Genomic DNA, 21,515 nt, shown 5'->3' on the forward strand with positions numbered 1-21,515 from the left:
ACACGGTTTGTCTCTCCTATGTATCTATGTCCATACTTTGTAATTGCCTCTTTATTGTGTGTTGTGTCGTATCATGTGTTGTGAATTTGTGTTTGTGCCGTGCGCGTTGTGGATCTGTTTCTGTGTGTGCTCTCTACACCGCAAGTGCAGGATGTTTGTGTGTTTCTGTTGTGCGAATCCCGTTTGGGTTGTTCTAGGTCTGTGCCTATGCAGGGAGTCCGTGTGCATCTGCACCTCCCCGCTGTGTGTCTGTGCCAGCTGACGTCTGTGCCCTGCGCGCAGAGTTGTGTTTCCTCAACAAGTGTGTGCCGGCTCGGAGTGCCGCGCGCGCCTCCTCGTGTGCCCGCGTTGTGCCTGCGCCTCCGCCGGGCGGTCGTGCCGGGGCGCAGGCTCCGCGTCCGTGTGCGCTCGCGCCGCTTGTCTGCGTCCAGCGCGCGGTGGCGGCGGAGGATGCGCGCCCGCGGGGGCGGGGGCGGAGGCCGGGGCGCGGCGCGGGGGCGGCCCGGGGGCGGGAGTGGGCGAGCCGGCGGGCGGGCCGTGCTGCGGGGCCCCGCGGCCGCGGGCTCCAATGGCGAGGCCGGCGCGGCCCCCGCTAATTACATAAGCGAGACGTCAATAATTCGCGGGAAAACGCGAAAAAGATGGCGCCCCGCGCCCGGGGGGCCCCTTCCTGAGCGCCCCGGCCCCTCCCTCCTCCTCCGCCCCCCCTCCTCCCCGCGGCGCCCCCGCCCCGCCCCGCCCCCGCCGAGACCCCGACCCCGGCCCCACGGGCGGACACTCGGCCAGGCAGGCGCGGGCCGAGCGCAGCCACCTCCGCCGCCGATGCGCCTGGTGGCCAGACTCCAAGTGGGACCGGCGGACACGCAGCCTCGCGGTAAGTTCAGCGCTGCGGGCTGCCGGCCCGGGCTGGGGGACTCCCCGCCACACTCGCCTTTCCCTGCGATCATCCCTCTTTTGGAAATTTCCTGAACTTTGGCGGGTCAAACGCCTCCGGGGGCGTTGGAGTCCCGGGAAGCCGCACGCCTTGGGGGTGGAGAGGGGTGAACGGTGTCCGCGGGGTGGCGGGAGCCCCGCCCGGGTCCCTGAGCCTTTGCGGGGCGTGTGTGACAGGTCGCTAGTCCTGTGCCTAAAATCTTTATTTTTCCTGTTGTGTGTGTCGGGGGGTGGGTGGCTTGGAGACCGACGGGGGCGTTTGGGATTTTGCTCACGTCCGAAGTCAGGCTGCGGCAGGATTGGGATGGGGGAGGCTTGGCGTCGGAGCGACTAAAGAGAGGAGCGCTTGAACCCGAAGGGGGTACTTCTGCAAGCTTTTTCCCCTCCCAAACACCCTTTTTAAAAAGCCAACGGCCGCCCTGGGAGAGGCCCCTGCGCATGAATCATCCTCGCTTCCTGCCCCCGCCCGGCCCCGCGATCCGGGTGCCGCGGATTTGAACTGGACGCCGACGGGAACCCGCAAACAGGCATTTCTTTGCAGATGGGTTTGAATCAGCCAATCACAGCCCGCGGGGGCCCGCTCCGGGAGGATGGAGGCGCGGTTGGGGGGGCCGCCACCCGAGGGCCCCCGCCCCGCCAGGGGGGGTGCGGCGACCGGGCCTGCTCCCAACGGCGCGGCGGGGGAGGAAGTGTCAGTTTGTGAACCTGCCGCGGGCCGGGGCCCCAGGCCCGGCGGGCAGGGACCTTGCAGCGCCCGGGAGCCAGGTGGCAGGGAGAAGGCAGAGATTTGGACTGCACACCCTGCCCGGTGCCTGCGCGCTCTGCCCTGGAGAAAAGAGAGGAATGGGGGGGAGGAGGGGCGGGGGCGGGGGGTGGGTTGGTAGGCAAGAGGGGACGTGGCCGCGCCACCATCTGGAGAGTGAAGACCCCAGCAAGGCCCTGCCTGCCCCAGGGCCCTTGACATGCACACACATGTATTCCATTTCATATGCTCACTGACATAAGGCTGTAGACATCAAACACAGTCTCACAGGAGTACATACACACTTACAGGGAAAAAAACACAGGACTCTCTCCCTGTCTACAGGTAATCATAACACCAGGTGCCCAGCGCCTTGGCAGAGAAGGAGGGGACCAGAGTAGCGGGTGCAGGGAACAGAGGGATGCTGTGTTTTTGGCTTAGTGGAGAGTGTGTGGAGGGGCCTGGAGCCAGGTGAGCCCAGATTGAGGAGGAGGGGGCCATGGGGGGGCTTTGAATGCCATTGAAGGTACTGGGGAGCCACAGAAGGTTTCTGGGAGAATAAGAAGTTGGGAATTGATGGCCCTGTGGAAGAGTCTGGTGGGGAGGCAGGAAACAGGGAGTGGCCTGTTTAGCACTGGGCGCTGGTGGTTCTATTCGGAATCCCAGGTGCCCAGCATAGGTGAGTGAGCACAAGGCTCAGGAAACAGTTATTGAATGAATGAATGGCCCAGGCAAGATGAGGCCTGAACTCAGACCAGGACAGGGGGATGGAAAAGAGGAGTAGGGTGCCAGAAGTCCCTCTGCTTGGCTGCTGTGGCAACTCATCGGTTGGAGAAGTCTAAGATGCTTGGGGGTCTGGGGACCATAGTAGTACCATTAGCAGGAAGAAGCGAAAGCAAGGGGAGCAGCACGTTTGTAGGATGGTGAAAGACAGATGTGGAGAGGTTGGCATGGCAGTGACTTCACTGCTTGGAGCCAGTTTGCATCTGAGTAAAGGCATAAGTGAGTTTAAATGTCCCAGAATTGGTGTCCATTAAATCATCCCATAATTGAGAACAGAAAAGGAGATTGCAGAAGACACAGATGGCCAAGTCTATACCAGTTCACAAGCCACCCAGGAGTTTTCCTCTCCAGGTGAGTTTTCTCTGGCCAGCTCTCAGGGTAGGGGTCAGGGGTCTGAGAACTTCCCGCTGCTCCGCTGGAGAAGGTCCTCCACTCAGAGAACACGGAGTATGTTTGCTTTAGGGATAAAACCTCTGGCTGTGAAGCCAGGGAGTGAGGTTCAGGCCCCACTGGGCAGGGAGATTTTGCTCCGTGGTTGGTTGAGAGAGCCTTTCTATTTAGAAGGCTGCATGGTATGGGTGGGGAGAGAGCAGGACTTAGAATCAGCTCGCCTGATTATGGACCATGGCTCTGCCTCTGACCCCATAGCCACTTCCCCTTGCCAAACCTCAGTTTCCTGACTGGTAAAATGGGAATAATAATGCCTCCCTCACAGCGTTGTCAGCAGGATCCAGTGAGATGATAAAAGCATCTGGCACATAGCACAGGTTACATAAATGGTTGTTTCTTTCCTTCCTTCCCCTTCTCCTGAAGTAAGGAGTAAAAACCCCTTTCTCTTTCTCTTCCAGTGTCAGTGGAAGCTGATGGAGAATCGAGGTCTGGACCCAGGGACTCGGGACTCCTATGGTGCCACCAGCCACCTCCCCAACAAGGGGGCCCTGGCAAAAGCCAAGAACAACTTCAAAGACCTGATGTCCAAGCTGACAGAGGGCCAGTATGTGCTGTGCCGGTGGACAGATGGACTGTATTATCTCGGGAAGATCAAGAGGGTAAACCTTTCCTCCCTGGCCCCAGTTCCCAGGCTCAGCATCTCTCTGCTCATCCTCTGGTCTCGGCCTCAGACCAGTGATGGAGGGTGAGAGATTGCTGGGAAATTCCCGCCTTGTCCTTATGCTCCAAACGGAAAGTGGAAGGAGGCGGAGCCTGCAAAAGCAGGTGCCATTCTGAGGGCCAACATCTTTAGAAAAGTGCTCTGTGAGCCTACGAAACAAAACAAAATCAGGTTGGAGAGGATCACAAATGATCACCTGGCCTGTTCTGTCCTCGGCGTTCCCGCCAAGTTGCCGTCCCCCAGTCCCTGACTGCACAACTCCAGTGAGTGGGTGTATACTACCTCCGGAACTGCCACCCTCCTTCCCCTTCTAGCCTGGCTCTCCTTTTTGCAGCACAAGGAGAGGTCTAAAGCCTCTGACCTGTGGGGACAGAAATGGGAGAGGAAGACCGTGTTCAAGTGGCTTTTCCCCACTACTGTCTCACACTGCCCCTCCCTCTCTCTGCCCCAGGTCAGCAGTTCTAAGCAGAGCTGCCTTGTAACTTTTGAAGATAACTCCAAATACTGGGTCTTGTGGAAGGACATACAGCATGGTGAGTATTCCTGTGATTTCCGGCACCTCCCCCCCGCCCAACCCCCGATCCTCTCTCCGCCTCTCCCTCCATTTTTCCCTTCTCTCCTTCTGTCTCTAACTTCTGGCATCTGGCCTTGTCCTTGGAGCCCCAGGCGCACCTGAGATGCTGATTGGATTACCAGCTGTACATTTATGTGGAAACACACTTATAACATCTGTCATCCCCTTGAGTACTCCTACCTCATGAGGGAGGCAGGCAGATGGAGAAAGTGGCTCAGGGAGGTGCTGGGAGAGCAGGGTTGGGTCCCAGGCCTGTGTTTGCTTCCTTGCTACCCAAAGCTCTGGGTCACTCTGGGGCTAGGGAACAGGGAAGGGCCCAGGCAATCAGAATTGTCACCTTTTGGTATAAGCACAGTGTCCCCTATTAGCATGGTAAGAAAACTAGGGAGGCAGCTCTCTCCATGGGGGAAAGACCGAACAAGCAAATATGAACCAGGCAAGGTGATGATGGACTCACCGGGATGGAGCTAGGCCAGTTTTCAGAGTTGAAAGGGAGCTGGGTTGGGTACCATCCCTGCCCTCAGAGAGCTGACACTGTCTTACAGAGATGACAGATTGGGGGCATTCTTGCCACCTTTCTTCCTTGCCATGTACATGACAGACATCACTAATCAATCACAACCCTTGTATATTTTCAACATGGAGCTCCAAGCAGCCACTACCAATCAGAGTTACCGTGAGAGAAGAGACTTTTTTTTTTTTTTGCCATTTATGCTGTAACAGGAGAACCGACATGGCGGTATGTGGGGAAGAGGCAGGTTTTAGGGTCCAGTATTCCTCGGACCAAGATATTCTAGCTCTGCCACTTACTGCTGCATATCTTTGGGTGAGTGACATAACCTCTGTGAGCCTGTTTCTTCATCTGAGAAAAAGGAGACTGAACGTACTGGCCTCACAGTGCGGTTAGATGCTTAGCCCAGTGCTGCTGAGTTACAGGGAGGCTGTTTCTGAAGAATTTGTTACCGTAAGAGATGATTTCAAGAGCCTGCCAAGCAGAGGCCACAGAACCCAGCCAGTTAGTCAAGCTTCCAAATTGCCTTTTTCTCCAAGATATTGTGGCTAGTGCAGGCTGATGCTTCTCCAAGCCCCTGTCACCCTAAAGGTATTATTTAAAAATCCAAAGCAACGAGGGTCTCCTCTCCTGGGCTACCTTCTTTTTGAAAGCAGAAGGAGCCAGCTGGTGAGGAAAGACAGTCCAAACCATGGATCGAAGTAGCACACCATGAATAGAAAGCCCACTGTTTGCCAGGCACCAAGGAGGTGGTGCAGTGCTCACCTGGGGAACCGTGTGGCTCCCCAGCCAGATCACTGCTCCTCACAGGTAGGACAGCAGCCCTCTGGGGTCGCCCAAGATTAGAGCATAAGGCTGAGCACGCAGTAGTTACTGATCCGTCACTTCATTAAGCCAGTGAAGACTTAACTGCGACCCACAGTGGGTCCCGCCTTCCTGGGAGCATATTCAGGGATAAGAGGCAAGACACCATTTATTCAACAAACATGTCTTGAACACGTGTTATGTGCCACACCCCATAAGGGGTCCTGGGGACACAGAGATGAACAGATACCTTTTCTGCCCTTACAGAACTTTCCGTCTGCTAGGGGAAATGAGACAGAAACACACATCAAAATGTATCTTACTTTATTCACTCAAACCCTTCAGTCATAAATACATATTTCTTCTTCAACAACGCCAAATAGCAAAGGAAAAAAAAGAGAGATGGAGAGGGAAACTGTAGATTAAAAGCAATTGATCAAACTTAAAATTGTTATCACTTTTTTGAGACAATTTGATATGTGAACACTAACTGAATTTGTTGACATTAAGAATTTATTTTTAATTTTTAGGTGCAATAAAGGTGCTGTAGTTACTGTTTTTTTTTAGAGTCCTGAACTTTCAGCGATATGTACTGAAATATTTAATACAGGAGGGGGGGGAGTGAGTGGGAATATAGTCAAAACAAGATTGGCCGTGAGTTCATGATTGTTGATAAGAACTTGGAGTTTCATTATAACGTTCTGTTATTCCATAATAAATTTTTTAAAAAAATTATTTAACATAAAAAACTTTAACAAATCAAGTTAAATTAAGCAGGAGAGGCAGCATGATGTGGTGAAAAGGACAAATAATTTGATGTCAGATAGCTGCGGGTTTGAATTCCCCCCCCCCAACCTACTCAGCTGAGCATGGGACTTAACCTCTCCGAGCCTCAATTTCCCCATCTTTAGAATGGGCTAATGGTAATAGGCAGCTCAGACTGGTTGGGGAGATTCAGTGAGTTGGCCTATGGGGCCCAGCACTCAGTAGAGGCTCAGCACCTGGAATGTAATTTTAAAACTGCTCTTTCCTGTGAGCCCAACCTGACCCTAGAGGGCCTCTTTCTTTCAGCTGGTGTTCCAGGAGAGGAACCCAAGTGCAACATCTGCCTGGGGAAGACGTCAGGACCACTGAATGAGATCCTCATCTGTGGGAAGTGTGGCCTGGGTGAGTGTGATGAGCAGGGCATGGAGAAGGCCCAGACCTGTGGGTCCCCATTCCCCGCTGGCTCGGGACCTGCATCGCCTCAGACCATTGGGGCCTTAGCTGGCTTCCTGTTTCTTTTGGAGCTCCAGGGTGACAAGGGGCCAGTCTCTGGGAATGAGGGCCCAGGGAGGTGATCCTTGGGGAGAGCTGGGGCTTCTGGAAAGTGAGAGAAGTTATGCACTTTGGAGCCCCCGTGGGTGGAGAGGATGGGTAGGAGAGATGGGGCACAGAGGCTGAAGCCAGACCTTTGGTGCTTCCCGCACTGGGCCAATGCTGGCTCTTAGTGGCCTGCTTGGACACCAGCCAGTCCCCTGGCAGCTGGCAGGCACACAGCTCCTAGGACTTGCCACAGCCCTCCCCAGCCTGCCGCCTCTGGGCTGACTGGCCTCGGGCCACTGCTTCCTCGTGGGCACTCACCCCCTCTCCTTTGCCATAGGTTACCACCAGCAGTGCCACATCCCCATAGCGGGCAGTGCCGACCGGCCCCTGCTCACACCTTGGTTCTGCCGACGCTGCATCTTTGCGCTGGCTGTGCGGGTGAGCCCTCCATCCTTCCCACCCTGCTTCTCCCCATCCTCCAGTCTGGAAGCCCAGAGACTCCCTGGGCTCGGGCCTCACTCGTGGTCACAGAGCCTGGCTTTGGAGGCAGACAGCGACTGCCACTTAACCAGCTGTATGTCCTTGTGCAGGTTCCTTAGCCTCCCTGAGCCTGTTTCCTTGGCTGTTAAATGCATACAGGTTTGGGGACTTCCCTGGTGGTCCAGTGGTTAAGACTCTGCGCTTCCAATGCAGGGGGCACGGGTTCGATCCCTGGTGGGGGAATTAAGATGCCACATGCTGTGTGGCCAAAAAAAAACAGTACTCTTTAAATGGATACAGGTTTGGTGTCAGGAGTAGGAGGCCCCCAACAAATAGTGAGAAATCACTATTAAGAGAGAAAATCCATATAAGCGCCCACTCTCAATATGTGTTGGTTATTATTGTTACTTTTATTGTTGTGCTTATTACTATTAATATTATTGAAAATGCAGCTCCTTGGGGATAGAGAGAGGATGGATCTGGGATTGATGAGAAGAGGCTTTGTGCGTTTCTGACTACACTGGAATATCGTGTTCCACCTGGTTGGCATTAGCCTTGATAGGGAGCCACGTGTGGCCCAACCGGGACCCCCGCGGGTAACTCGGGCCCTCATCTTCCCGCAGAAAGGCGGCGCGCTGAAGAAGGGCGCCATCGCCAGGACCCTGCAGGCTGTGAAGATGGTGTTGTCCTACCAGCCCGAGGAGCTGGAGTGGGACTCACCCCACCGCACCAACCAGCAGCAATGCTACTGCTACTGCGGCGGGCCGGGAGAGTAAGGCCGCGGGGGCGGGGAGGGGCGGGGCGCGGGGCGGGGCCCCAGGGAAGCGGGGTAGGCGCGGCTGGCTGGGGGAGCCAGACCCCCATGGAAGAGCCCGTATCCTCCCTCAGGCCTCGGGGATGACACCTGAGCGCGCGCGGGGCCCGAGAGCATATGGCTAGCGCTCTCCGCAGCGGGCTGCAGGGGAGTGGCGGTGTTTTCTTGGGGCACCGTGGAAAAGAAGGCAGTATTGAAGAGTGGTTACCAGACTGGCCCCCAGTGTCCAAATTTTCCCAGCCCCTTAGAGCTGTGCTACCCCTGAGCCTCCGTTCTCATCGTAAGTTTTCCCTTGACATGGTGGCTGTGAGCGGTGGGTGAATTAGGTCCTTCACGTAAAGGCTCACACAGTGCCTGGCACTTGGTAAGCACTTTAACAAATGTGAGCTGTTACTGTTGGTGCATGGACGTTGAGATAAACCTTTCCATTGCCAGAGTCAATGAGACAGGCTGCTGATGAGATATGAAGGTCCTTTTCCCTGGAGGTGTGCAAGCAGGGGTTGGGGGGAATACCTTGGGGACGCTGTGGAGGGGGTTCTTACCCTGACTATATGTAGGATGGGAGTCTTTGATTCTTCCTGGTGGCCTGGGCCTCCATGCAGCCATGGCTGATTGAGCCTGTTCCCTTGGGCTGACTGCACCAACACTGTGGGAGGAACCACAGAAGTGAGAGATGGAACCTCTACCCTCAGGAAACAGCCTACAGTTCACCCTGAAGTCCTGAGTGTCATCCCCAAGTTCTGCTGACAAGCACTAGGGGTCTGGAGGCTGTGCTTACGACCTAGCTGGGTGATTTGGGCAAATCACTTGAAGTACTTCATCTCTCAAGTGGGATTAATAACCTCGGCCCCATCATCCTTCCGTGGGTGTTGAGGCCTTTGGGATAACAGATGGAGAAGTGCTTATAGAGACCTTTGCAGCATTGAGGTGGTGACTCTCAATGCTTACCGGGCAGAGTTGCTCGGGTGATTGTCAAAAGTGTCTCCCAGGGGCTATCCCAAAGATTGAGTAGGCCTAGAACGGGTTAAGGAATCTTCTGCATTTTAACCTGGACCCCAGGTGATTCTGATGCAGGTGGTCCAAGGACCACACCTGACAAGGTGTGAACAAAGCATTGACTGTTAATTAAGAAAACACCTTTTTGGTTTTCATTCTTATTCAATGAGTAGTTGTTGAATGGTTGTGATAGGGTAGATACATTACCAGGTGAGGGGCTTATAGGAGCCTTTATTCTCCCATGAAGTCTCCAGGGCAAACCTTTCCCCATCAGTAGTGTTTGGGAAGCAGTGTGTGAGGCACAGACCAGAGATGGGGGCTCCAGTGTGGCACAAGGAGCATGGGCTTTGAAGTCAGGGAGGCTAGGAATTGAGTCACCATCCACCACTTGCCTCCTGAGTGACCTTGAACAAGCTATTTAACCTCTGACTCACCTGTAAAGTGTGGTCAGCAGCCCGTGTTTGACCAGATGGTGAGATCAAATGATACAGCCTAAGCCCTGCTGCCAGGGCTTCCCCTGGCACAGCCCAGTGCTCAGTAACTGTGAGTTCTCTTCCCTTTCCCCCGCTGGACGGCGAGTTTGTGTTGGGAAAGGTTGCTGAGGCTGATCCCTGGCTGGGAGTGTGGGCCTGGCTGACCCTGGCTCCTCTGGCTCTCCAGATGGTACCTGAGGATGCTGCAGTGTTACCGGTGCAGGCAGTGGTTCCACGAGGCCTGCACCCAGTGTCTCAATGAGCCCATGATGTTCGGAGACCGGTAGGTGCTAATCTGGTCTGGCTCAGCCTTGGGGGCGAGGTGGGGGGATGGGGGCAGCAGCTGCAGCAACTCCTTCAGGTTGCCTGCCAGGCCCTAGACCCCCAGTGGGGGGCTGGGACAGTGTGTCCCTGTCTACAGAGGCAGCTCAGGGTGAGGAGGCCTTCCCAGTAGAGGGACACGCTGGGCTACATCCCCAGTCGCAGCCCCACCTTCCCTAAGCCCCAGACGCTTCAAGTGTCTGGGGAAGGGGGAGAGACACAGGCCCTGCCCCAGCCCTGACCGGGGTTGTTGGAGGAGGCAATGGGGGAAATGGATGACTTGATCTGGCTTCTAACCAAGGGGGCTAAGCTAGTGGAAGGCTTATGTGTGTCAAACAGGATACTGTGTGTGTCTTGGTTGGTGTCTCACGTGGTTTGTGATTGCGTGCGTGTGTGTGTGTGTGTGTGTGTGTGTGTGTCAGGCAGAGGGGAAGAGGGTGGTCCCTGCAGCCCAGCCTAGTTCAGCTCACTCTGAACTCAGCCACACTCCAGGGCAGTGATATTTGGGAAAGGGTTTGACGTACAGGTTAGAAGGGGGTAAGGGAGTAGTTCCTGGTCCCTGTTCTGCCCCATCTTTATCCCCTCCTCAGAGGGAACGAGGACAATGCTGACTACGGGAAAGCAGGTGGGGGGTGAGGGCGCTGGACCAGGGTGGGGTGTCAGAGCCCCTCCTACCACAGGCCCCCTTTTCACCCACCCACAGGTTCTACCTGTTTTTCTGCTCCGTGTGCAACCAGGGCCCAGAGTACATCGAGAGGTTGCCCCTGCGATGGTGAGAGGGTGGGGCTTGGCCCAGGCCCACTCCTGTCCCTTCCCAGTTTCTCCCTTCCCTCCTCCCTCCGGGAACAATTCCATCTCCAGCCACCAGGTCCCAGCCTTGCCCCTGCCCTTCAGCCTGGACCCAGGATGCTCCAGCCCTGGCTGCACAGGCTGCCAGCTCACTTGGGCCCGCCTCCTTGCACCCTTGCCCAGGGTCGATGTGGTTCACCTGGCCCTCTACAACCTGGGGGTGCAGAGCAAGAAGAAGTACTTTGACTTCGAGGAGATTCTGGCCTTCGTCAACCACCACTGGGAGCTCCTGCAGCTTGGCAAGGTATGCAAGACCGTGGGACGTCAGAGTGGCGGGAATCCGTTCCACAGCAGGGTTCCCTAAGTCCAGAGAGGTGAGAGACTTGCCCAGGGTCACACGGCGCCGCACTAGGATCTGGGTCTCTGAGCACAATTCTTCAGGAACACTGGCTGTCTGTGAGGGCTGCTGAGTGGGGACAAAGACCCAGAGCCTTTGAGCCGTTGCATCTCTGAGTCCAGGCATCTGAGCCTGTTCCCTGCAAGGAGCTTCCTAACCCAGGCTTTGGTAGTGGGCGGGTTAGGGCCTCACCAGCTCAGCTGTAGGGATCTGGGGGTCGAGTCTGGCTGGAGGAGATCTCCCTACAGAGCTGTGTGACCCACTGGCTAGGATGGAAAGTGAAGTGGGCCTGCCCTCTGCCGGTCGTACTCTGAATAGCAGAAGAGATCACCAGGGGTCTGGGAGCTGGGATTCACGGAGTGAAGTCACAAACCAGAGACTTTCAGGATGTCAGAGGTGGAGAGCTGAGCCAGGGCTTCCCCAGCCACTTCCACGGCAGGGCCACGCACCCTTTAATGACACCCTCTGAATCCTCTCCACCACATCCAGAGTGAGGCTGCTTCTCTGCTGACTGCCCCAAATCCTTTACTGAAATAGGGCTTTTTTTTTTTAAAGTAACTTTATGCTCGGCAGAAGTTCTTCATATAGTAACATCTTCATTTACAGTGCTTGATAATTTATAAAAGGCATTCATATTATAAAGCCCTAAAAGATAGGTAGAACTGGTATTTTTTTAAATAATTTTTTTCCTGATTTATTTTAAAAAAATCATACATGTTCCTGGTAGAAAATTTTCAAAGTACCAAAAAGTATAAGAAAGTATACTTAAAAGAAAACCATCCATACTCCTGCATCTCACCACTCAGAAACATCCACTGCTAACACACATAGGTGCACATAGTTCAATCCTCTCATTTACATCTATTTTTCTTTTTATATGGCTTATACGGTATTTACAATTTTTTATTGAAGTATAGTTGATTTACAATATTTTGTTAGAGGCATACAGCAAAGTGATTCAGTCATATATATATGTGTGTGTGTGTATATACATATATATATGTCACTTGTCTGTACATGTATATACATATATATATACACATATATATATACATATACACACATATATTTTATCCAGGTTATTTTCCATTATAGGTTATTACAAGGTATTGAATATAGTGCCCTGTGGTATACAGTAAATCCTTGTTGTTTATATATTTTATGTATAGTAGTGTGTATATGTTAATCCCATACTCCTCTAATTTATCCCTTCCCCCTCCTTTTCCTCTTTGGTAACCATAAGTTTGTGGGAATGTAAATTGGTGCAGCCACTATAGAAAACAGAATGAAAGTTCCTTAGAAAACTAAAAATAGAGCTACCATATGATCCAGTAACTGCACTCTTGGGCATATATTCAAAAAAGATGAAAACTCTAATTCGAAAAGACACCTGCACCCCAATGGTCATAGCACTATTTACAATAGCCAAGACATGGAAACAACTCCATTTCCCATCAATAGATGATTGGTTTAAGAAGATGTGGTGTATATATACAATGGAGTATTACTCAGCCATAAAAAGAATGAAATATTACCATTTGCAGCAACATGAATGGACCTAGAGAATATTATACTAAGTGAAGTAGGTCAGACAAATATGTCACTTGTATGTAGAATCTAAAAAATAATACAAATGAATCTGTATACAAAACAGAAAGAGACAGTATATACAATTTTAAGTCATTTTTTTCAGTTTACATTATATCGTAAATACTTTTCCATGTTATGAAAGAGTTTTTAATCAACACTTTTCATGGCTGCATGGTTTCCACCATAGTTTACTTGTTTCCTTCCTGTTGGGCATGTAGTTTCTTTCCCATCATTAGGAAAACGATGCGGTGAACTTTTTTGTACGTAAAGCTTTATTTGTGTGTCACGTCTGTATGATAGGTTCCGCGGAGCAGCATTACTGGGTCAAGGGCATGGACATTTTTAAGCCTCTTGATACATTTAGGACAGGAGTTAACGCTCCTCATTTACAGATGGGGACGTGAGCTCAGAGGTGAAAAGACTTGTCTGAGATCATGGAACAAGTCAGTGGTCCTCACCTGGAGGACTCGGGGCATCAGGAGATTGAGGGGAGGGTGGAGACAGGGGCTGAGGTCTTCTCAGATGCCCTGCGCCAGCTCTGACTGTCCTCTGCCCTGATCCCCGGTAGCTCACCAGCACCCCCGTGACGGACCGAGGACCGCATCTCCTGAACGCCCTCAACAGTTATAAAAGCCGGTGCGTGCAGGGAAGGGAGGGAGTGCTCTGGGCCCCCTGACAGGTTGGATTGCAGTTAAAGTGTCTTCCTACCTCATAACCTTTGCACAAGCTATGCTCCCACCTGGGTCTCCCTCCACTTCTGTTTGACTATATGAATATTACCTGTCCTCCAAGATCAGGGAGCACCCACTTCATTTGGGATGCCTCCCCTGACCACTCCAGCAGCCAGACACATTTTGATACTGGACTCAGCTCCATAGGGGGCTGCAACCCCTGCTCTCTGAGGGCCCCCCTGCACTAGCCATCTATGGTTCTGGGCCAGGCACTGGAGCACGGATTCATCACCTGTCCCCAGCCCATGTCTGCCCATCCAGACTACTGAGTTCTTCTCAGAACACAAGGCTGGCATGCCCCTCGCTACCACCACAGAGAATGCCCAAGCTCCTTAGCATGGCATTCAAGGCCTCTTATGATCAGACCCTGCCCATACCTTCTACCTTCTGCCACGGACCCTTTGCTTGATTTATTCTGGGTGTCAGCCATTCTGAACCCTTTCCTTTCCTACTCAGTGCTTTTGCTCACACTCTTTCTTCACCTAGGATGCTCTTCGATGCCTTTCATTCATTTGTTCCGTCAGTGACTATTTATTGAACTGCTCTGTGTCAGCCCTGTGTAGGTACTGAGGACACCGTGAATAAGACACGGTCCCTGCTTCTGTGAAACCTCCCCAGACATCTCTAGACAGAACTGTCCACTCTCTCTTTCATCTTGTCACAGTTTGGGGCCCAGACACAGCCCTCTACCCGAGTACGTGGGGCCTCCTGACTGCTCTGTGGATGGTCTCCTGAGGGTAGGACTGTGGCTAAGTCACCTCTGCAGCCTCATGGCAGCTCAGCCAGTGATGAAAGGGTGAGGGAAGTGCCTGGAGGTGCTTTCAGTCTCCTTGGGGAGAGCAGAGAACAGAGTGGTGTGGAATGCAGTGTTTTGACCATGGGGTTCCATGGGGAGCTGGAGGAGGGCTTCCTGTAGGCAGAGGCCTTGGGGCTGGTTGAGGCAGAGAAGAAAAGGGAGGAGCAGCAGGAGTCACACACAAGACAAGGAAGGACGGGGAGGAGCCGCCACCTGGTGCCCCTGATCCCACAGGCTTCGAGGAATCAGTGTCTCCACGGGCCTCTCTGGGTTTTAGCTCTGGGTCCCGGGAGGCAGAGGGAGGTTTTAACACTTGACTCTCCTCCCCAGGAGGATGGACGGACAGGCTCCAGCTTTCTCCTCTCCCTGCCCACCCCCAGGTTCCTCTGCGGCAAGGAGATCAAGAAGAAGAAGTGCATCTTCCGCCTGCGCATCCGCGTCCCGCCCAACCCCCCCGGGAAGCTGCTGCCCGACAAGGGCCTGGTGCCCACCGAGAACGGCGCCTCTGAGCTGCGTAAGAGAGGAAAGAGCAAGCCTGGGTCAGTGCCTGGGGCCCCAGGACCGGGGCCGGGGCCGCAGCCGACCTCGGGTCCTCTGCTCCCGGCTCCAGCTGCAGCCCCTCCGATGGGCTGTGTGGTGGCATCCAAGGGATCCAGGCAGGCGTCCAGCCAGTTAGTCCCAGCTGGAGGCACCCTGAACGGGCCAGTCAGTGGCTGAGCCGGGACCTGATCCCACGTCCCCGCTCCTTCAGCCACAGCCCCTTGTGGCCTTGCTTGGAGGGAAAGCCAGATCACGGGACCCAGTCTTGCTGGCTTAGGGCTGAGGCAGAGAGGTCAAGGGGCAGTCAGTGTGTAAGGGGTCCCTAGCGCTCCCGGCTGAGCCCAGCCCCCTCTTCCTGGCATCGGGGGGTGGGGGGCAGAACACCTGGATGCCCGAGGCAGGAGAGGCACCCCCTGTCCTGCCTGCCCACTATACCCCGCCACCCTCGCACACCTGCCGCCCCAGGTCTCCTCGTAAAGGAGAGCCTGTGCCCACTCCCACGCTGCGACCCCACCCCTGCCCAGCCGCTCCTCCCTCAGGGCCACCCTCTGGGCCTTCAGGCTCTGACTGCGCCACCCTTTCCCTTTTCTGTCTCCACAGTTTGTTGCCTCATGAATTCCAGCAGCAGAAAAGGCGAGTTTATAGAAGAAAAAGATCAAAGTTTTTGCTGGAAGATGCTATCCCCAGTGTTAGTTTCTCGTTTTCTCACTCTCCACTTTCACACTCAGGGTCAGCACATACTAGGGATTCCTGTGCAGAAAACGAAGTCCCCCAGGCCCAGGGGACTCTCCCACGTCCCCGAAAGGATCCTTTTACAGCTGGTTAAACAAGGAAGGGCCAGGCACTGCGAGACGACTCCTTCATCTCCCCAAGTTCTCCCAAGAACCCAGAGCGGGGCTGGGCAAGGGCAGGTAATATCCTTGCCTCCACCGTCCAGGTGGGGAAACTGAGGGCCCAGGAGGGCAGTGACCCTCCTGAGGTCACACCTCAGGCAGTGGCAGAGCCCAGCCCAGAACCAGGGCTCCAGAGCATTCTTACCTTCTTCAGTAGCCCTGCATCCTCACTGAAGCCCTCGCTGTGGGCAGTAACGTTAGCCGTGTCTCCCCTGGACCATTTATATGGCACCTTCACAACTGTCATTTCATTCTGCCACGCTCCCTGACACCTCCTAAGAGTGAAGCTCAGAAGGGGTTATTATCCACCTTTTGCAGTTGAGGTGACTCAAGCCCAGAGACGGGACAGTCAGACAACTGGCCAGAGACAGAGCCAGGACTAGAATTGACAGGACCTGGCTCCCTGGTCAGGACTGGAAAAAAGAGGAAGGGACAAGTCTGACCCTCAGAAGGCCAGCTGGCCCCACGCAGCCTGTGCGGCCCTCAGCGGGGAGGAGGGTGCTGTGGGAGGTGGAAGTGATGCTCGCTGGCTGACCGCCCCTCCTCCCTGTGTCCACAGAGTGACTTTACTTCGGCCTGGAGCACCAACCACCACCTGGCCAGCATATTTGACTTCACGCTGGATGAGATACAGAGTTTAAAGAGGTAACAATGAGGGACCCGGCAGAGAGGTCTGCTCTGGAGACTGGGATGGAACCCAGCAGGGAGACCGCCATTCCTCCAGCTCTGGAAGATGTGAAGCAGAGAGCCTTTGGAGGGGAGGGAAGCTCCCTTGGGGTCACTGAGTTAAAGGGTCCGCATTGCAGAAGGCTGCCTGAAAGGTCTGTCTGCATTAGGGCTTTCAGCCTAACACCCGTGCTGTAAGCCTGCAGGGCTCCCGGGGACAGCTCCGCGGGGCGGCGCTCAAGGCCTGCCTAGCCCAGCCCTCCCTACCTCTCCCACTTCTCCTTGCCTCACGCCTGATACCAAAACTGCTGTGATCACCCCACGTTCACGTTCCTCCAGGGAGCCTTCCCTAACCCTCCCCAGGCTGTGGCGGGTGCTCCTTGTGTATTCCCACAGAGCCTCGTGCTTGGTACACCCAAGGGGAGGGGCTGCATCCATCGTTTTATTTCCAGAACTATTGAAGGTCGTTTCGTGCTTTCCTGTAGGCATGGAGAGAGCAGGGGCTCAGGTCAGTCAGGCCTGGGCTCCAGCCCCTACTTCCCAGTTGCCAGCTGTGTAACTTCAGCAAAATTCTTTAACCTCTCTGAACCTCTTCACCTGTTCCTGCACGGTTGTTATGAGACAAAATCCTGTACACAAAAGCACTCCCGGCCTGTAAGGTGTTGCACGAGTGTCTGGGATCATGGTCATTATCATCTCTAATGACTGTCACAGTGCTTATGTCAGTGCCAGGGGAGGGTGGTGAGGGAAGGCTTTTGTGACTCCTTGGACTTTGAAGGCTGGATGGGTAGGAAACGTTCAGGAGACAGGAGGTGACACTGCAGCTGTGGTGGCGGGAAGCTCAGTGGGAAGGTGGCTTCGGCTGGGACGAAGGATGCACGTGAGAGGGACCAGGAGACGATGGGGAGGTCCCAAGGGGCGCTGAGGATCAGCGGCTGGCTCACCCTCTCCTCCCTCTTAGCGCCAGCTCAGGCCAGACCTTCTTCTCCGACGTGGACTCCACTGATGCTGCCAGCACCTCTGGCTCCGCTTCCACCAGCCTTTCCTACGACTCCAGGTTAGCTTCCCAGCACGATGGATTCAAGTTCCGTTGCTCCCCCCAGAACCCCCAACCTCCTTTGTGATGTGTGGCTCACTCTGTGCATCTGAGTCTCAGGACCTGGCCGCCTTTAAGTGTGTGAGGGTTTGGGACCCTCCGGTTCCAAGTTGTGGGCGTTCGGGCCGCTCCTCTTAGCCTGCTACAGGTTATGTGACACCTCTTGCTGGGCAGTTTCAGATCCAGGGTTCTTCCATTCTGGGGTTCTTGGCCTCTGCTTGCCATGATTTTGCAATGTCTGTGCCTCTGACTGCAGGGTCCCCGACCCTGGTTCTTGGCTGTCTGAACCTGGTGTCTGTCTTGTGGGTCTTTAAGGAAAAGAGCCTGGTAGAGGGGAAATGGCATCCTGCAGTGTAAGGACTAGGAGAGGGCACAGAAATCCCTGGAGGCCTAGCTAAGGGTACAGCCTGCTTGGCAACAGCTGGTCCTCAGCAGCAAAGCGAGGGTGGTGCTGCAAAGCACACAGACAACTTTTTAACTGAGGCTCTTTTAACTGTATTTAGGATACTTGAGGCCCTTGCAAAGAGTAGAATTTAAAGTATCAATGTAATGCCCATCGAAGTGTGTCTTGTCTCCAAACATCTCTTTCTCTGCTGTTGCCTCTGTATTTTTTTATTTCTTCGGTTCTCACTAGCTCTTTGGGTCTTGGTTTGTTTCTCATTATCTGTGACTGTGTACCTCTTCTTTTGTGTGTGTTTCTTCCCCCCCGTCCGCCTCTTTCTGCCCCTGTGGAGGGGAGAGGGGAGGAGAGGGGCTACATGTCTGCCTCCCCATCCCCACCCCTGCGTGACGCCTCCAGCTACAGTGAGTCCAGGTGACCGACTAGGCAGAGTAAGCAGGGCCTCTGCACTGCATGGCTGCAGGAAGCACAGAGGACGGTGCTCCTGGACTCAGGCCACACTGAGCTCCTCAGCATAAGAAACACGGTTTTAGAGCTGGACACACCTAGGTTTGAATCCGGGCTCTGCCACTCCCCGGCTGGTGGTTTCTCCTCTGGAGCCTCCTCAGGGCTGTTGTAGGGATCCAGGGGGATCATCGGTGCCCAGGGCCTGGTGCCCAGAGTGCTCAGGGACAGGGACTTGGTGGGATAATCCCGTTTCATTCCCGTCGTCCTCCTCCTCCCCTTCCGATACAGACGGACAGTGGGCAGCCGCAAGAGGAAGCTGGCAGCCAAAGCGTACATGCCACTGCGGGCAAAGCGGCGGGCGGCCGAGCTGGGTGGACGCTGCCCCTCCGACAGCAGCGCAGAGGGGGCCTCAGGCCCTGAGCGGCCCGACGAGGGCATCGACAGCCACACGTTCGAGAGCATCAGTGAAGATGACTCGTCCTTGTCCCACCTCAAGTCATCCATCACCAACTATTTTGGCGCAGCCGGGCGGTTAGCCTGTGGGGAGAAGTACCAGGTGCTGGCTCGGAGGGTCACGCCTGAGGGCAAGGTTCAGTACCTGGTGGAGTGGGAAGGGACTACCCCTTACTGACCAGCCCCCAAAGGATGCCAGCAGTCCTGGAAACCAAAGGAGAGACAGCGGAAGCCACAGGCTCCCCAGTTCTCTCCAGGCTGGGGTGGGGGAGGGAAGCAAGACGGAGCTGTAAGTGCCTGGCCAGAGCCCTGCCTGCCCGCCTGCCTGCCAGGGCTGTGCCTCTGCTGTGCCCGTTCTGCTCTCCGGCCCCCTCAGGCTCACCACCTCTTTGCCTGTGTCTCTGAGGTCCCGCTGGCTATTTCTCAGTGTCTCCACACACTCCCTCAAACTGTTTACCTGTTCCTCTGAATTAGTGTCCTGCTGGCTCTGTGGCCTGTTCCTGAGGCCCGAGTCTTTGTCCCCAGTGCGTCCCTTTACCTTGCCTTCCCCTTTTGGGGGTGTGTGTTTACACACCCAACCCTCCACTGGACATCCTTACACCTGGCCCATCCCAGGGACCACATCATGAGGACAGAAACCCTTGAGAACGACTGGGTGAAGGTGGGTAAGGGGGTGCCTTGAGCCTTTCCCTCTCACTTTCCTGCCTCTCCCTTCTGCCCTTGGGAAGAGGTGGTGAGGGTGGGAGAGAGAATGCCTCTGGAAAGCCTGTGTGGCAGAGGCCCTGGGACCCTCAGGATCTGAGGCATGAGGAGGCTGGGCCCCTGCTTCCAAAGGCACCAGCACCAGAGCCCAGTTATTAAGGCCCAGAGTGCAGGCTGCAGGCGTCAGCTTCTGAGACCCGTGTTCCCTCCCCTGGCCACATCCCTCTCTCACCATGGAGCTGGGCCTGGCCTTGCAAACCTGAGGCTGGAGGAAAGGAAGCCGTGTCCTGCTACACCTCAGACTGTCTCCTCTGCTTCCCACCCCCAGACTCACCCCACACACAGAAGCTTCCATCTGTGTGTGTGCTTTCACCTCCAGGCACACACACGGGCCCTGGCCTCCAGGTGTACACACACCACACACACACACACAGCCACACATTCCTTCGGGTGCCAGCGTGGCTCCTGCCCTTGGCTTTTCCTTGGCCCTCTTCTGGGGGCCACGTGCTGCAACTCAATGTGAACGTCCAGCACCTGCCCGTGAACCAGCTGTGACCCTAGAGGGAGGCACAGGGGACTCATACCCTCTTCCTTATCCCCTGCCCTGTTCTGAAATTGACAATCACTTTTGGGGCAGGTTGGGATTTTTTTAAAGGGCCTGAGTCATTCAGTCCCCTCAAAGGGAAGCCTTTGTCAGTGGGAGTATACATAGAGTCTTAGAACCACCATTAAAACTCAGACCCACCTGGAGGGAGACCAAAAATGGGAGGGGGAGGAGACCCCTCATTTTTGCTGCTTCCAGAGGTATTAGAAACTGACTCACTTGATTGGAAAGAAGTGCCTTGACTGGGGCGAGGGGTGTACCTGAGGGGGACCATCCTTGCCAACTGCTTCTGTGGCCTCCAGCTTGGCTGGGTTTTGGAGGCTGCCGGCTGCAAGGTGAAGGGGGGTGAACAATGAGCTGAGAGCAGCAGGCCTGGAGCTGGTTTTTCCATTAGGCTGACCCCTCCCCATCTGTGGGCATTCAGGGGGGTCCCTGAGAGAGTTCAGATGCCCCTTGCCTCAAACCTCAGCCCCAACAGTGCCTTTCAACTGGGACCTCACCTCCTGTACACAGTCCACCCACTTCCTTCTGCTTCCCAGCATGGTCCAGGCAGGAACAAGCTGGTTGGGCCCAGTTCTCTCCCTTCTCAGTTCCACAGCTGCTGCCACTGAAGGCCCCAACTGGGGCCAGGTGGAAGGGGAGCTGAGAAGGCAGCCCCCAGCCAGCCGCCTGAAGTATGGGGCCAGATCTAACCGGGGGCCTGCTGCCTGGCTCCAGAGAACACAGCAGCCTCCCAGGCCTGCCTTCCAGGCTTCTGAGAAAGTGCAGGATGAACACAGCCTGTCAGTGTACCTGCACCTCCTCTACTCAAGTTCCAGAGGCTCTGGCCTTGAAGAGGAGGAAGGAGGGAGACAGTGTCTTCCTCACCTGGAGGTCAGTGTAAGGCCTGGCAAGGTCACACTGACTCCACACCCCAGCATTTCATTCATACCTGAAAATAGCTGCATTACTGCCAACTGACCTTATCATAACCCTGTGCACCTTCGAAAAGATTTACGGTTTTGAATTGCTGCTTTTAATAACATTTGTTATATTAAAATTATAATTAATGTGTCTGATTTACAATTTAAAGGCTTACTTTGAAAAACTGCCTCTCATTCCCCTAGTGAAATATCAGCTATTGGGTGCCAGGAGGAATTAGCTCTGGTTTCCTGGAAGGTGGAGAGGAATGGTGAGGCCCCACCCTCTCTCTGGCCACCGTGCCACGCCTACCACCACCACATTCTCTCAGCAATATTCTCACCTCTGCCACCAGAAGGATGTGGAACCTTTTTTCTGTGAGTATCTGACCCACGGGAGCAAAAAACATTTGCTGAGGGCCACAGAGAAGTGAAAGCTGGGGACTGAGTTTAGAATATGACCCTGTGAAGATGCTTAAGTACAGGCACTGTAAAACTTCATTCAGAGTTTGCAAGCACACAGTTGTAGAAATCTGAAGTGCATTCCTGGCCTGGCTCTGCTGGTTGGAACCTGCACCACTATGTCAGGTTCCTTTGCTCCAGTTCCTCACCCTTCACATGCCTGGGAGAATCCCTGCTGTATTCAGCATCCCAGATATTGAGGG

At 54.6% G+C, this 21,515-nt stretch overlaps 1 protein-coding gene across 3 annotated transcripts; it reads left to right on the top strand.

Moving 5' to 3' along the window:
- Positions 1 to 822: 822 nt before the first annotated feature.
- PHF19 (PHD finger protein 19) lies at positions 823 to 18,823 on the top strand (the record flags this gene model as incomplete). Of its 3 annotated transcripts, none has more annotated exons than XM_079705737.1 (15): positions 823 to 874; positions 3,307 to 3,452; positions 4,021 to 4,102; positions 6,530 to 6,625; positions 7,101 to 7,201; positions 7,867 to 8,015; positions 9,714 to 9,809; positions 10,551 to 10,619; positions 10,820 to 10,940; positions 13,192 to 13,259; positions 14,531 to 14,689; positions 15,291 to 15,378; positions 16,143 to 16,228; positions 17,211 to 17,306; positions 18,481 to 18,823. In XM_079705737.1, the coding sequence occupies 15 exons, from the start codon at positions 823 to 825 to the stop codon at positions 18,821 to 18,823; spliced, it is 1,752 nt and encodes a 583-aa protein (XP_079561863.1). The 3 variants fall into 3 exon arrangements, with proteins under 3 accessions (XP_079561863.1, XP_079561862.1, XP_079561861.1); XM_079705736.1 differs by having other exon boundaries at positions 3,313 to 3,507; XM_079705735.1 differs by lacking the exon at positions 823 to 874 and adding an exon at positions 2,759 to 2,809 and having other exon boundaries at positions 3,307 to 3,507.
- Positions 18,824 to 21,515: the final 2,692 nt, after the last annotated feature.

The sequence above is a fragment of the Hyperoodon ampullatus genome (assembly GCF_949752795.1).
Source record: "Hyperoodon ampullatus genome assembly, chromosome: 6".
Classification (NCBI taxonomy): domain Eukaryota; kingdom Metazoa; phylum Chordata; class Mammalia; order Artiodactyla; family Ziphiidae; genus Hyperoodon; species Hyperoodon ampullatus.